Genomic DNA, 15,953 nt, shown 5'->3' with positions numbered 1-15,953 from the left:
AGGGCTACCTTTTTCTTTTTTACTCGTGTATTTCATTCATTTACGGTCAGTTCATTGTATTTACTATTTTATATGATGATAAGCCAGTTGAAAATTTTATAAGAAGTCTTTACAGGAGGCAAGAACGACACGAAGTGACCTCCCGGAAAGGTCAAAAGTCAGAAACCACTCAAATTTTACCCACGATGCAAAGCGCAGTGTTGCCAGTGGTCACAGCGTCAAGCCCACTGAGTTATATTTGAGGTGAAACGTTCTATTTATCACTACTCTCAACAAAATGTCGGCCATATCGAGCATGGCTAGATTTAGGGAAGGTGGGAAGTCACCATCAGGTAAGAAATGTTTCGATTGGGACGGTCATTTTAAGGGTAGTCGTACTCGTAATGCAGTGTCATCTGAGCTGAACGCCCCATGGTCGAGCTCGAAGTCGCAGGAATATGATGACTGTGTTGCAGAGTGTTAGTGTTACAGACGGGTACAGGATAAAGGTTAATGCCTCGATTGTATGTCGGTGTTTACCAGTGGTGTGAAGTTTTTAGGTTGCCAAGTAAATCAAAGAACAAAATGTTACAATAGCCGGGTAACCATATTGTCAGGAATCCTCCAGTCTCACCGACGAAGATGCCTGTATCATTATCACTTAAAACAACGTTGACGTTTTTCGTCCGTGAAGTAATACTATTACGTTCATACATCCCACCAATGCATCAAATCAATAGAGATAGTGAACCCCACATATCGCTCAACGTTATTCATGGGATTTTAATTTGCTTCGACAATGCATCCTGTGGTGTGCACATTTTGTATAAAGTAAAGAAAATTGTTAAAAGTAGAATAAGAAATTAATACTTTGTACTGAGTCTGAGGTATATTTTTCGACTTGTTACACCGATTTTCGTAAATTGATTCACTTCACTGTCCTTTATTCCACAGTATTTATAATTCGTAAAAATGATTTGCTTTTGTTCAATAACATCATAAATGTTTTGGTTTTTTTTGAAAGAATCGTTTTCATAACATATCCAATTTCAGATGTATATTTTGGATTTTTTTGCAATCGATGTTACCATGGCTTGAAGATTTCTCTGATAATTATATCCTTTTCTTGGTATCCTGACCTTTTTTCTCATCAATTTTACTCATAGGTACTGAGCAATTGAGACGATCTGGTAGCTTTGGAAAGAAGAGTAATTTAGCCATGAATTTCAACCCAGGCAGTGTGTAAGTTTGATGTCATTATTTATCACTGCCACAGTTTTAAGTTTAGTTTAGCCGTGACACCGGTGACACCAAACTCCGTTGCCATGGTTAGGTAGCTAGGGACCAAAGAATGCATGGCCGTATACATTTAAATCACAACTTGCAGTGGTAATGGGGAGCTCTAACAAACCAGCCTACAAACTAGCACACTACTAGTGTGTACAAATTTGGTATGTGTTTTCTAAACAAATGGTTATATAATCAAAAATTATCTGAAGTTGATGATAAGATAAACAATGCACTTCATACATAAATGATAAAACAATACTATCCTAAACCTATCAACCATATTAACTATACAGCTACTGTTCTCGATCATGATAATAGAATTTTTCCAAAGATATTCCATTGTATTCAGTCATTGGACTCTGAACAAATCTATTTAACAAATTTGGACTCAATCCAAATTTTTTGAGAGTAACACAGGCTTGGTTGTGAGGCAACATATCCGATATAACCCCAGCTACTGAAGTGGATTACAAAAGTTTAACAAATATAAAGTGCTTCTCAGGTCAACAAGATGCCGTCTTTAAATTTATAGCCTCAGTTACAGTACAGTTTAAAGTTTTTTTCTTCAAAACTTATCATCTCATACCACATTAGTATGTAGTGCATTAAATATCTACATATACAATACATGGGAAAGTTATTTGCCTATAGGCTTTCAACAATTACATGTACATGTACTACAAAGAGCAGAAAAGGTTACTTTTAAATTAGAATTTGACTTTATACAATTGAGCAACACTGGATATTCAATCAGCTGAGATGTTATTTTGCTTTCAGTATGCGGAGGATCAATATTGTAATTGAACAAATATTTCAATATCACATAAAATATTTAAAAAATATTTTATTACAGAAAAGCTCCGGTCAACAGGAGTCTTAATGATCTTCACAATGTAGAGGCAGAGTACATCAAGAATCTCCAGCAGCAGATTTATTTTCTGGAATTAGAGGCCAACTTCTTATATCCTTTTAAGCCATATCATTAAATGTTTGTGAAATGCAATATTCAATAGCTTTGCATAGCAAAGCTAATTCACAAGTGTACGTTTTCTGGTGTGTTTGCCAAGCTAACAAAAAATGTCACCTTACATTTCGATGCAGCAGAAAAGTGGTGTTTTTCGTGTTATTGAATTATAACAATTGGTGAACACATATGAATAATTCAAAAGAAACAGTTTACTAATGAGAAATCAATGATGAATGTGGCCTATCAACAGTTCAGCTGACCTTGATTCCAATGTTTCATAGCAGATAATTTTCTCAGAAACCAGTGAAGCAAATACAGCTGACCTTTAACAGCACTGAATTCATTTGTATTGAAAGTTTGTCCTTGAAATGAAATTGTTCCTGAGTTTTTTATTTGAGAGGCGATAAGTAATTATGTTGAAAACAGACTTCAACTTGAATTATTTCAAGTTGACAAATGTATCAAACAGACCTGAGTCTTGGTACAGTAAATGTATCCACCAAATTTCCACAAATATTGTATGACGTCGACATGTTTGTAATCTTGTATTTTTATTTGTGTGTACAACATTTCAGTCAGATTTCCCATGATAAAGTCTAAATTTACCAAGGACAACATTTGACACTTGCAGCTATAAAGTTTATAGAAACTGTTATCCTATTATTGGTTATGTATTATTTCCACATGAGCAGTTATAGTAAAAAGGCATATTCCGATAAAGAATGCTAGAATTCCTTGACTTCAGTGAACAAGAGAACAGGCAAGGAAAGCAACAGAGATGCAACCAAGAATGGCAGAAGAAGCTGAAAAAATGCTGAGAAAATTACGAGTAAGTATCATTTGCCGACATTTAATTTTCACTCTACTTTCTCAAACCATGTTCACTTTTTAAGGTGGAGCTGAATGTTGCCAACACAGGTGTTTTCAATGAAATTTTTCTCATCTCAGATGACAAGGAAACCTCATCATACTATATATTTTCAAAAAGCAGAGATTCTAGAGTTTGTTATGATAGTATATTACCATGCCATGTCCATCGCTTTTTAATTGGATGAGCTGAACCATGTGACTGACCACAAATATACAGTAATGGTCTGTTTATGTGCCCGTGAGTAGGAATAATATCGTAAACATCGTAACTTTATAGCTAAAACGTAAATTGTAATTTGTACAAAGATCATAATCAATCACAAAATAAAATGGAGCATTTGTGGGCCAAGTTTAGACGTTTTTTTTCAAAAAAAAATCTCCAGATTTTCAAATTTTTTACAGCGCGCGCACTACTAACTGACAAGTTCTGGGGCCCAATTGTCGTTCGCGTGGGAAATTTTCTAAAATTTTGACATTTTTGGGGGGTTCGTTGATGATGTAATGGAAATAACAGACTCTGTGCTGACCATTAACGTTTATTTATTCGCGCGGGCGAGAGGAAAGCCAAAATTAACAGGCTCAGCAAGCCTCGCCTGTTAAGTTTTGGCTTTCCTTTCGCCCAGCCTGTTAATGGTCAGCGCGTTGCCTGTTATTTCTATAGCAATAATTTACTCAAAGGATGAAGGGGTATATATTTGGGGTAAAAAACCTTAATTGTGGTATTATTGATAAAAATTAATTTAAGTCAAAAACTTGATACTATTTTCTGAATTTGATATTTCACTTGAAACAAGAGTACCATATGTAGAAAAAACCACTATTTTATTTTCCATTATCTACCCTCATTCTAAAATGGCATGGGTTGAAAAACCATTCTGACACTCAAAAAAGTGATTAAAAACATGATTAGCAGAATTAAAATGCCTCTTATTCAAAATGTAAGAATGCTATTGCCAAACAAAATTGTTGTTTTGTTGTATAATATGTGAAAAACATAGTTTGAAAATTTCAGAAAATTTGACCCAGCCAGAATGGAGTTAAATTCTTTGGAAATCTTGAAATTGGGAGAAAAGAAAAGCCAGGAAATCGGGTGATTTGCATAAATTAGCACTTCTTTATCAAACAACTTACGACTGCTTGACAAGCTAAAAGGTGAACCCAACCAATATTTTAATCTTGGGTTAACAAATCAATTAAAATTAAATGAATATTTGCAAAAAATAAGATTTTGAGCAAAATATGCTGTGTTGGGTGCAGCGCCCCCTTATCATATATTTTTCATTTCTAAATGGCAATATTTAAATGGAAGACTGATTGTATTTTCCTGTTTAATCCACCAGGAGATGCAGAATGACATTGATGGTCTGGGAATTGATTTGAGGAGAAAGGAATCCAATTTAGACTTGGTGACGAAAGAGAAAGAAAGAGCTGCAGCCAGACTGAGAACAGTTGAAGGTAACATTTTGGGTTGTTGTTTATGTAACAAAGTTCAGGGGAGGAGATGGTCCTGTCTGTGGCTGCGCGGTGTTCTTGTTGATACACAATGCCTCTTCCTGGAAAGTTGTGATGAATGTAAAGCAGATTCAGTATTTGATGTATGTTTATAGTTTACCAGTATTGTAGCTTTCTAATTGCTGCATTCCTTGGTCGATATAAAGCTGCTTCGGCTTCTGTCACCAGTTTCGGTACAGCTGTCATTTTGGAATGTTGGATATACACAAGGGATGTTGAGATATGTTGTCCTAGCAACAGACCCATCATATGGGTCCAATACACACAGCTGCAGAGAGGACGACCCCTCCCTTTGAATGAAAATGGTAGAATTTTACTTTAAAGTTTTTATGCAAGCAAACTATCCAATGTTTATTTACCTGCTATGCTGTCAACTTAACAACTGGATAAAATGAACATGACAAATGAGAGAAATGAGCAAAATTGCATGGATGAGTAGATCCAATTCTTTACTATATTGGTCCAGTGGGACTCTTCCAAACCTCACTCCCAAAGCACAATAAACATTTTAGATGAGGTTAAGACATAAGATTAAAATTTATTGAGTCTAGTCACTTTGCACTATTTAATTAGTTGGATATGGGAGGCTAAATAAAACAATATGCAAATAACAGATCACCTGGACTCCATTGAAAGACTAGAACTTTCAAAAAAGGGAAGACAACACAATCCATGCTTTCATTTTTCACAGATACTTTTGCCAGAGACAAGAAAGTTTTGGTTGAGGAGATTGTACTACTCAAAAAGCAACTTGACACTAATCGTAGAGACCTTTTGAGTAAAGAACAGCAAATCATGGAGGCAAGGAGTGAATTAGACAAAGGAAGTGTTTCCCTGACATCAGCTGATCATCAAATTCAAATTTTAAGAACTCAGGTGAGTGATAGAATTCAGTGGTGTTCAGTGGTGTATTTCTTGTATGGTGAAAATGCCGTGAAATTCAATTCAGTTCCTTTTCACATCGGAGATGAATAAAAACGAAATACTTTATACTGTGTCTCAATTACTTTTTTGTCATCACAACATAATTCCAAGAAAAAATATGTACTGAATTGACGTTGTGAAATAATGTAAAAAATTGAGAGCTAGAAATGTTGAGTCTTTTAAACGCGGTACGTTTGGAAACCTATCTTTTTAATCTGTATTATCAATGATTTGTTTAGGATTTGTAGTACATTTTCTTTACTGCAGGACTGTTCGTGTGATGCTGACACTTGCATCAAGTATTTTATAAATTTGCATATTCTTTTGTGTGTTCTGTACAGTGCACTGTGATGTATGTGTACTGCGTTTTTTTTTAAATAATTTTTTTTAATAGTTAATAAATAAATATAAAATCAAGATTCAATGTAATTTTGACTCTTTACAAAATTTGTAAAGAGTCAAAATTACATTGAATCTTGATTTTATATTTATTTCAGTTTTTCAAGATTTTATTCCATGTATTTACCATAATTATGTGATATGCTTCATCAAACATCTTCAAATACCAAATATTCAACCTGTCAACCACAGGCTGTATAAGCATTGTGTGTAGTCAATTTTGATCATCACAGACAACGGATTTTCTACATGTATGTAGATGTGAATTCAGTCCCCAGTAGTAACATCTTTAACTAAGAAATTGTCATCTATCTTGGGATAAAAATTATGAAAAATTTTATGAAGTTCTGGAGACTGTTGCTAATAGTGTTTTGTATCTGCATGAAAATTATATTTGCACTGATGTATTGTTAACTCATCACATGTCTTCTGCAGCTTGATCAGAAGGACGAGCAGCTGAGATCAACCCAGCATTCTCTGGAAGAAAAACGAGCAGAGACTCTGAGAACACAGACTCAGTACAGAGAACTGGAGGACAAATACTACAGCAGTACTGCAGCCATACAGGACAAAGCCATGCAAGATTTAAGAGTAAGTAAATTACCAACACTCACACATCTAAATCATAATTCACAAGAGGTTTGGAGTTAAGAATTTGCCAACTAATATTCCCCAAACAAAAATGCTCAGAGAGTTACAGGTACTGATTTTTTGATTTTTTAAGCTGAGTTTTGTACAACCCACTCGGTCTAAACATTGCATGCAGATTTTTGAGATCGTACATGTAAAAGGTAAGTAAAATTTACATACTGCAAGACATTCCCTAGAATACAGACAGTGATTGCTAATGTAACAGATTGCAAAACTTTATTTTGATAAACAAATTATGATTAGATACTGCAGAACCTGGGCGAGAGATGTCAGTGCTGTGTTCTTTGCCTATATTAGTTCTAAGTGGCAAATATTTTGCTGGTCATTGTCTTTTTAGGATGAAATCAAACTGCTGAGACAAAAGTTGAAAGATACAGAACTGAATGCTGACCAAGACAGATACCTTAGAAATAAGGTAGGTTACTTTTCCAGGAATCTTGTACTGGTTGTCTAGCTGTCTGGTCATTTTCTTGATTTAGGAGGAGTCCAAGAATGACTTCCGTATTCATCCACTATGCCTTTCTCTATCTTAGTCCCTCTCAGCTGCCTCTCAAAATAACCTCTCTGAATCCAGACTTCCTTTTCTTCATGATTACAATTTATATTTCTTTATATTTGTTCTGTACCTTGCACTACTGGAGCATCTTGTGCCTCAGTCAAGAATGAAATGAAAAGAATGATAATAATTTGACTCATTGTACATTGTTAGATATCCTTTCCAACAGAATTTAAGTTGATGTGTTCATGAAAAGTACCATGTTTTAGCAAGATTCTTTCAAATCACGGTTAGTGAAAAAAGAATGTTCCAATCTTGGTTGCTGAAAAAAAATATGATCACATTATGGTTGCTGAAAAAAAAACATTATCAAATCATGGCCACTGTGAAACTATGAATCATGGTTACTATAACCATGATCAAGGTATGGTTACTGGGAAACTGTGATCAAACCATGGTTACTTGGAAACCATGATCAAATCATGGTCACTAGAAAGCCATATAATGAACAATAAATATTCCTCTTACCTTTCAAAGATGTCTGATGACTGCAGTGGATTAGTAAAGGAAAATGCCCTCCTTGGTGCTCAAGTGTTGGATTTGCAGAAACAACTTGACAGGGTAATTATCATTAGCGTACAACTTATTTACAAGAATCATTTCCATTCACTCTACACGCTCTGTTGTCTGAAGTGTTTTAATCCTCACCATTTCTTATAAGATTTTGACTTGTCAGTGATCTGACTAATTCTTATCAGTTTATCAAATGTGTCTGCATCTACGATACTCCATATCTTATTTGAAACAGATCCTTTGTTCTACAACCAAAGATTGACATTATGGAAACTGTGAGTTATCCGTAGATATTTTTTGTAACCATATATTTGTCTGATCAATCACTTTGTTATATAGCTCCTACTCTTTTCACATTAATGATAAGATTATTTGTACTATAAAATTAATCTTGTGGTTCTCCTACATAGGAACGTACTTTGCGTGAGGACCGTGACACAAAACGAGCGGCTGACATCACAGAGCTTGTCACAGTCAAGGACAGAGAGCAGCAGTTACAATTTGAACTAAACCAAGCCAAGAATCAGCTCCAACAAGAAAAAGATCGCATCAGATTCTACATGGAGAAGGTAAGCTGACCAGTGAGGGCGCTGATCACACAAATCGCCATCATCAAATGACAGCATGTGGCGCATTTTATGTAGAAATATTCCAGTGTTTCATCTAGGCTGCGCAATTGCGCGATTCCCCCTCTTTGTGTGCTGCGCGCCGCCAATCACAGGTAGAAGGGGCGACCCATCGCGCACTGCACTGAGCTGGCTGGAATGGCTGCTATCATGGGTGTCACACTTCAATGCATTTGACCCATCATCGGCACCTGTGGTAACGGGCATTGTATAGTGTTGCTAGAACATTTACATGGCAGGGACTAATTTTAGTTCGATTTGATACTTTTTGAACTGTTTCAATAAATTGCTGTTGAAACAATACCACACGTAAATTTCCGTACGCTGATTTTGCATATGAAAGCCTGTCAGCCAGTTGAGAGTTACGTTCACAAAAGTTCATTGCCCTAGCCCGATAAGGTTTCTGTGTCACATATCTCTGTACGATTGAGAAAAAGACACAATTGAAGTTTTTATGCATTGTATGGATGTCCATAACACTCTGAAAATAATTCTGATAGCAAAATTGACACGAAAATTTGGACTTTTACTGTCACAGAAACGTGTTCAGTGCAGACTGCATGCAATGAAAGTCACAAGCATGCTGTGGTGTCAATGGGTCCGGTTTTTGAATTCATTGAACAGACACTGACTTATTTTTCGGGGCAAATAAACCCTAAAGTTAACTGTCGGTGACAACCAACCTTTCTGTTTGTTATTTTCCCGTTCTAAAATGACTGACAAAAAGCAACTGGAGCGAATCTGACATCGAGAAACTCGGCATGCCTTGCTAATGTTCGACCCTCTAAGTTGTTCGTTTTAACTCTACTGAGTCTGCGCACAAAACTACAAGACCAGCTAGGTCACTAGAAAAATACAGCTAACTGGTTTGTATAGGGCAATGTTGATCCAACTTACAGTAGTGAGGGATGACATAAGCACTGTAAAAACGTGACAAACAAGTAAACTATTTTTTCAGAAGCTACAAAACATTCCTTTATAACTACAAAAAGAGTTTTTTCTTGCTTTTTGTAATGCAGACAGTTCAGTGAAAATGAAAAAATCCCTTGAAAGTACATGTACAGTGGGAATGGCTAACTATTGTTAATTTTTATGTTTGAATGTACATTAAGCCCTAAGAAAGCAAACATACAGAATATGTACAAACAAACATACAGAATAATTTAGCATACAGAATATGCTTCAATTTTTTTTAGGAATAGTAATGCAAATGAATATTAATGAGCTGTCTGCCACTCTTGGAAGCCCAATACATTCACAACAGTGATACGCAAATTTGTTGACTTTTGAAAAAATCTTATAGAGGATGGTGTTTGCAGCCAGCAGCTTGGATTGTGTAAGCAAGTTATTTATGGCTTGTAGTATGTATAATACAAGTAACATCACTGCAAAAGATGTCATTATATGGTTCAGTTAGATCCCCCCAAAATGTTAAAATCCCCCTCAAAAATTACAGTAGAGGGGGACCAATCCCCCCTGCTGTAGCATCCTAGATGAAACACTGATATTCATACACTATTGCATTGTTTAACATTCATGGAAAATAACCAACCAAGTATCTAGGCAGGTCATTTGTAAAGTTGCCTTCCCGATGAAAATGCAATGTGTTGTGATGTCTCAAATACGCTATACCTACCTGGTGTACCTCACTTTTGATTTCAATGAACCAAAAATCAGAAATTATTTCCACGTTCACCAAGCAGGTAAAATTTCACCAGCCTGGCCAAAAATTTTCCTATCACAAGCTAGCACTTATTTGCTCTTCTGACTTTTGTTATGTGAAAGTCACCTGCAGCAATGGCACATAATTTTGCTTAGAGCGCCACCACATTGCTGATCACGTGATTTACTTCTTCTTTATATATGGTTTCTTTGCTTGCTTCCATTGTTGACAGCTTTCTGCCCAGGAAGAGGTCACTACATCTCAGTCTCTAAGTTCCAACACAATGCGTAGTAAGTTAACAGAGCTGGAGTCTTTGCACTCAACTACTGAAGCTGAGAATGTGCAGCTTAGGCGAGACAAACGGCTTCTAGTAGACCATGTCGCAGAACTCCAACAAAAGGTAAGAGCTAGGTTGAAATCATATCACAAAGCTGTGGCATAACTTTGCTAATAAATTGAAGATATAGAGCCTAATTTTGACTATGCCAATCTTTTTGTAGAGGGTGGTGCCCAAGTAAATTTTGCCACGGTCCCCGCTGGTATATTGAAGCAATCATATTAATAGGAGGCAGCAGAAATGGTATTGTGATTCTTAGCCCATTTCAATCAATCAGTCAATCTTTATTATCCCAGTTTGAGCAATTAACATATCAGCAGCAATGACAAACATGTACATGTGAATTACAAAATATGATAATTTAAAACACACGTATAAAAATGTAAATGAGACACAGTAAAACTCAATAAAAAAGCACACATGTTCCTAAACATTAGCAAAAACACTGTGTTGTGAGAATAGCAAAAGACAATGCAATTGTTTGACAGATGTTATGCATTTCATGTATTGCCAATTGCATCGATAATGGGAAACCATAACACTTACATGTTTGACAATATAATATATTATATCATAGCCTTGTCAATACCATTGAAATTATTACTGATAATGTATCTGATTATCCAGCATCGTGGCTCTAGTTGTTTTCTACATCTGCAAATTCTTTTACATTGCCAAACTATAAAATAATAGCAATAATGTACCCCCTCCCGGCCATAATGGACTCAATGAAACTTTGTATTCCAAAATGTACTTTGCTTCACCTCATAAATTATGTTGTGCACAGTTAATTGTCATTCATTAGGAGAGGTACATTATTGTTTGAATATAACTCTTTCACATATCTTTTCACATTTACGCATACAACCATTTTCAGAATTATACAGCGAAGCTACTGCTGTGAACTGTAATAAAATGTTTACACTTATTAGTTTCAACTGTAGCCAGCTGGCAAAGTCGACAACGTTAACAGAGTCAGATGACACATGATCTACTTTTACTCCGCATGTCTACGGGCAGTCAAAATTAACTAACGAATACTGCCCAATTATAACATACCACAGCTAGCTACAGTTGAAACCAATTAGTGTAAACAGTTTAATTGCAATTCACAGTAGTAGCTTCGCTGTCTAATTCTGAAAAGGGCTGTAGTGTGAAAAGACTGACTACATAATATACAGACTTTATTTCAATTCTCTGATATATACAACGCATCATGTCTTCTGAGCTTTGCTGTCATTATCATCATCTTTATCGCAATTCACAGTTGAAAGAAAAAGAAGATGATAATCTAGTTCTGCGATCCAGAATGAGTGAATTGTTAGGAAAAGTTGAAGATGCCGAGAGGAAGAACCTGATGGAAAGCAGCATACAGAGTCAGAAATGGGGAGAATTTGAAAAAATGGCCGAAAGTATGAAGAATTTGTCAAGAACCATGACAGCACGGTCATATTCACCCGATTATGCGTAAATCTGATCCAAACCCACTGGGTGGACTTGATTGGGACGCCCCGGTTCATCTGACCGGAGTATGACCGTTTCTTTCCATCACGTTGTCGGGGTCATCCTATGGATTCTCCAATCAAGTGGCCACCATATTGTATTCGTCGTCTGGCCCGACCAAAATCGATCTATTCAGGGATCCCCGAGTAGATGCGCGCGCAGAACCCCCGACCCAATCAAGTACGAACTTAGTTGGCCTGGGTGCACCGGTCTACACCGGTCGTCCCAATCTAGTCCACACCACCGCTATCTTAGCCCACTACCCATGATAATGCATAGATCTAACCCAAATCACCCTTATTCTAGCCCACTATCCACCACATTAGCAGAGTCACAATCACCAACAATGCATAAACCCAATCCTGGCATGACTGAAGATTAGCTGATGCAGACCTTCCTGGGGATTGATAGCTATTACTCCATCCTCAACCCTGACCCTTGACCTAATGACTCCCTAGGTTACTCATGATTGATGCAAATGCTGTCTGCTTTTGCTAATCTTAACTTTTGCCCCATTTCCATCCCTGAAAACAAGTCTATACTTGCTAGACTATAAGACAACAAAATTTGTAATGAAACCAGTATTTGGTTTGTTCATATATAGACATTGCAAAGGGCCAGTAGCTATAACTTTTGGTGATGTTTTTTCACTGTTTTCATATTTTGATGTTAACTACAGTTTCTTGATCTTTTCCCTGAAGCGTTTTGAGATACACAGTATTCAGCTTGTCAACTTATCTTGTACTTGTGTAGACTGCAACATTATTGTTGACATGTGAATATTAGTCCAGACTAGAAGTGCATTTTACAAGTATAAACATCTGAACATTGCTTGATCTATGAAATAAAAATAGAGGAAAAATCAAAAGTTACAGCTACTGCCCTTCAGGAGTGATGGTGAAAGTCATTGTTAGTGAAATCAGTGTGTGCTGTTGATACTGTTTCAGAAAAACCATTGTGATCTCATTATGTGTGCTGGCTGAATTGGAAAGGCTGATTTCTTAAATGAGAACATGCTGCTACTTTTCAGCAGCATTTCAATGGAAAGTGAGTTATGTGTAGTGGTGCTACTAGAGTACAATCACAGAGCTACCAAAGAATATTATATTACAATACCTCAGAAGCCTTAACATGCTGAAACAGTAAATCTGAACTCAGCTTAAAATTGCTAAAATAGGAACTTTGAAATTCTGATGCAAAAGGATCATACAACAAGTGGTCTATCTTGTTTTTATAAAATATAAGGTTAATAAAGTTAAATGATAAATTTGATCAGATATGCCAAAGTTTACATTTAGTCACAGAAAGTTTGTTTCAACTGTAGAACAAATTATATAGTGTTATATGTACATGATGTTATAGGTTCAAGGAATATATATGAATGTAATCATCAAAGTTGTTTTATAGTTACTGGACAGAAGCCAATATATTTTATCATGTTAACAACAAAGCATTTTCAAATAATATTCTGTAATCTGGTTACAAAAGTTTGTGAAAAAAAATGAAGAAATTCTGTTACGTATGTTATTAAATTATGCTTGCCAATATCTATTCTCAACAATCATGCACATGTCTACCTTGGACCGGAATCTAATTCAGTACAGATTTTAAAACATTCATCCAAGTATATCTTCTATATCAATCAAAACTCTACTCAGTGTTCACAACAGTTTTCAAAAAACAGAGGGATGACTAATTTACATAACAATACGTAATTTGCATATTATTGTGAAAATGTATTTTTTTGTATTGTTATTGACATATGAATTGATTGTTCCAAAATCAGAGGGGTGGATAACCCCTCAAAATCCCTTCGTTGGGCACCCAATAACCTGAACACTTAGTAAACTAGAGATATTTAATCCAAATTACCATTAAAAATCCATACAAAAAGAAGTTCCACTTTACATTTGAATCTGTTTTCTTATATATTGAATTGGATTTCTTTAATCAATCATTAATTGAAGTTAAATCATTGGTTGTTTTCGTTTTTTTTTTTAAATATTGCATATCATTCACCTATATTTGTTATGTTATGTAAGTATAATAAGTTCTGTATTGCATCAGTGTTTATGAAGTAATAATTTTGATATTGAAACTCAATGACAAGAATCATAAATATCACCAGCTGACCTTTGACCTTCACATCCTACCAATGGTCACAGTGGCCAAATTGATCCACAGAGAACAGGTTGCTAAATGAACATCCACAGCAAGAAAGAAGTTGTTGACGTTGAGATTGATGTATGATAATAATTCAAATTTAATTACTGTACTATCCAATGAGATTTATTTTACACTCAGTACCTGTGTATTCATCTTATTGTATTTTACTTTGAAGTGTGTGAAATGATTATGGTTTGTTGTTTTGAAAAATTCACTGACTGACAAATCTGTGTGACATAACTTTGCTGTGAAAAAGCTGTCAAAGTTAAGTTCCGTCCAATTTTCTTACTAGTTTCTGCACCTTTTTTGTTACATATTGTATTTTTGTCCAAGTTCACCTTTCCAAGTTCACATTCAATGTTTTCATATTTGTAGAGGTAACAACATAATCCCACTATTCTCTCTCTCTCTCTCTCTCTCTCTCTCTCTCTCTCATTTACAACCTTACATATCCGTCCTGTCAGTCACTCCATGTGTCTTACACAGACAACTTCAGCTGTCACAGTCTCTCCTCATATCCCTATTCATTATTCTTGTATCATTTGCATTTTAACATGACACAATTTATAATAAATGCAAGTTCTAATGCTGATATTTGTGAAGCCATTTTTAAGCTTTGTCACTTAAACTCAGTAAAGTGTATATTTTTATTATACTGAATTACAAACTCGGCCAGATATGCTTCTTGTAAACCTAACTTGTATCATTTCCCAGCAGGCATGTACTATTGACAACAAGATGTGATTTAAGTTTTCTAACCAACTTGCTTTGTTATTATTAGAAACCCACTTCTTAACAAAGTACTTATGTTGATGTGCTCTTTTTTGTTGCATGTCGTTTGAATTTTGCACAAGTATTTCAGTCATGAAAGTTCAGAGCTTTAAGACAGTGAATAAATCTGATATTTAATACAAGAGTAGAGTTACACCAAACATTGATGCTTGTGAGGACTTCCATCGATATGGATCAGATAAAACTTCACATTACACAGTGGTAGAAAAATGTTGGAAGGTTCATTTGATATATTATCTTGACGTGTGCTTTCTTTGTTATGTGTACTTAAATATAGATTTGACAGTGTATCATATGTAAGTTTGTTTTGCAAGATACGCAGCTACTGAAATGTCCCATGCTGAATTTGCGATATCCTTCCCAGTTTGTTTTGTTTTTGTATAAATCACAGAGTTAATTTAGTTGATTTAAAGTGATGTATTTTTGTTGCATGCAGTCATACATTGTGAAGTAATAATGTACTTGTGCATCAAATAATTAACATGGCAAGACAGCTCAGACGAATTTTAGATGCTATGTTTGTGCTAATTATGCTAATTTATGCCAATTATATTACAGCCATCTGTGATATCACTTTTCTTGCACATTATATGGTCCCGCCACAAACGTTGATATGAATCTATAATAAAGCACTACTATTGATATTTTGCTACAATTGAAATATCTTTTGAAATAACATCCTGGTAATTTTGAAATTTTGTAAAAGATTATATTAAAACATTTCTATAATAGATAGTTAAAACATGAGTGTGACTGTTGTATGCAAATATCAACTTTGAAGAAATCCTGCTCTAAAATTGTACCCAAATTTTACATATTCATAAAGTGATCACAGTGAATAGTTACCTTGGTACTTGTCATGTAATGATGTACCAGCACAAATCTGAACTGTGTATCACTGCTGAAATGAAATATCATGTATGAAGAACTTGTTCAGTTTTCAGTCCAAACCACAAGAAAAAAAATCATATTACCTTATTGTACCATGTATTGTTACAGGGGCGGCCAACAAGTCGATTTCAAGAAATTCTCACCAGAGTTTTTTTCATGTTATTATATTATTCTAGGGTATTTTGGATAATAACAAAAAGGAGGGAAAATTGGAAACTCTTCGCCGCTGCCAAACCGCTATGATTTGAAAGGGGCAGCCAATAATGCTGTTCTCAAAAAAAGAGCGTTAGAATGCAGTCTCTTTGTGGATGGGT

The 15,953-nt window shown here is 35.3% G+C and overlaps 1 protein-coding gene across 1 annotated transcript; it reads left to right on the top strand.

The window, feature by feature from the left end:
- Nucleotides 1–167: 167 nt before the first annotated feature.
- On the top strand, nt 168–15,490 carry LOC139115198 (outer dense fiber protein 2-like). The gene is made up of 12 exons (XM_070677139.1): nt 168–332; nt 1,146–1,221; nt 2,123–2,231; nt 2,988–3,065; nt 4,447–4,561; nt 5,310–5,494; nt 6,377–6,532; nt 6,930–7,007; nt 7,626–7,709; nt 8,072–8,230; nt 10,183–10,350; nt 11,555–15,490. The coding sequence occupies exons 1-12, from the start codon at nt 278–280 to the stop codon at nt 11,756–11,758; spliced, it is 1,467 nt and encodes a 488-aa protein (XP_070533240.1). The 5' UTR covers nt 168–277; the 3' UTR covers nt 11,759–15,490.
- Nucleotides 15,491–15,953: the final 463 nt, after the last annotated feature.

This window comes from Ptychodera flava, chromosome 17 (assembly GCF_041260155.1).
Source record: "Ptychodera flava strain L36383 chromosome 17, AS_Pfla_20210202, whole genome shotgun sequence".
NCBI lineage: Eukaryota > Metazoa > Hemichordata > Enteropneusta > Ptychoderidae > Ptychodera > Ptychodera flava.
This window is presented reverse-complemented; position numbering and strand designations above follow the sequence as displayed.

What these genes read in the sequence shown, in the direction of transcription:
- LOC139115198 (XM_070677139.1), top strand. Translation starts at nt 278, where the DNA reads ATGTCGGCCATATCGAGCATGGCTAGATTTAGGGAAGGTGGGAAGTCA. An exon ending in AAGCCATGCAAGATTTAAGA is followed by an intron (nt 6,533 to 6,929) that starts GTAAGTAAATTA and finishes TTGTCTTTTTAG; the next exon opens with GATGAAATCAAACTGCTGAG. An exon ending in TCGCAGAACTCCAACAAAAG is followed by an intron (nt 10,351 to 11,554) that starts GTAAGAGCTAGG and finishes CGCAATTCACAG; the next exon opens with TTGAAAGAAAAAGAAGATGA.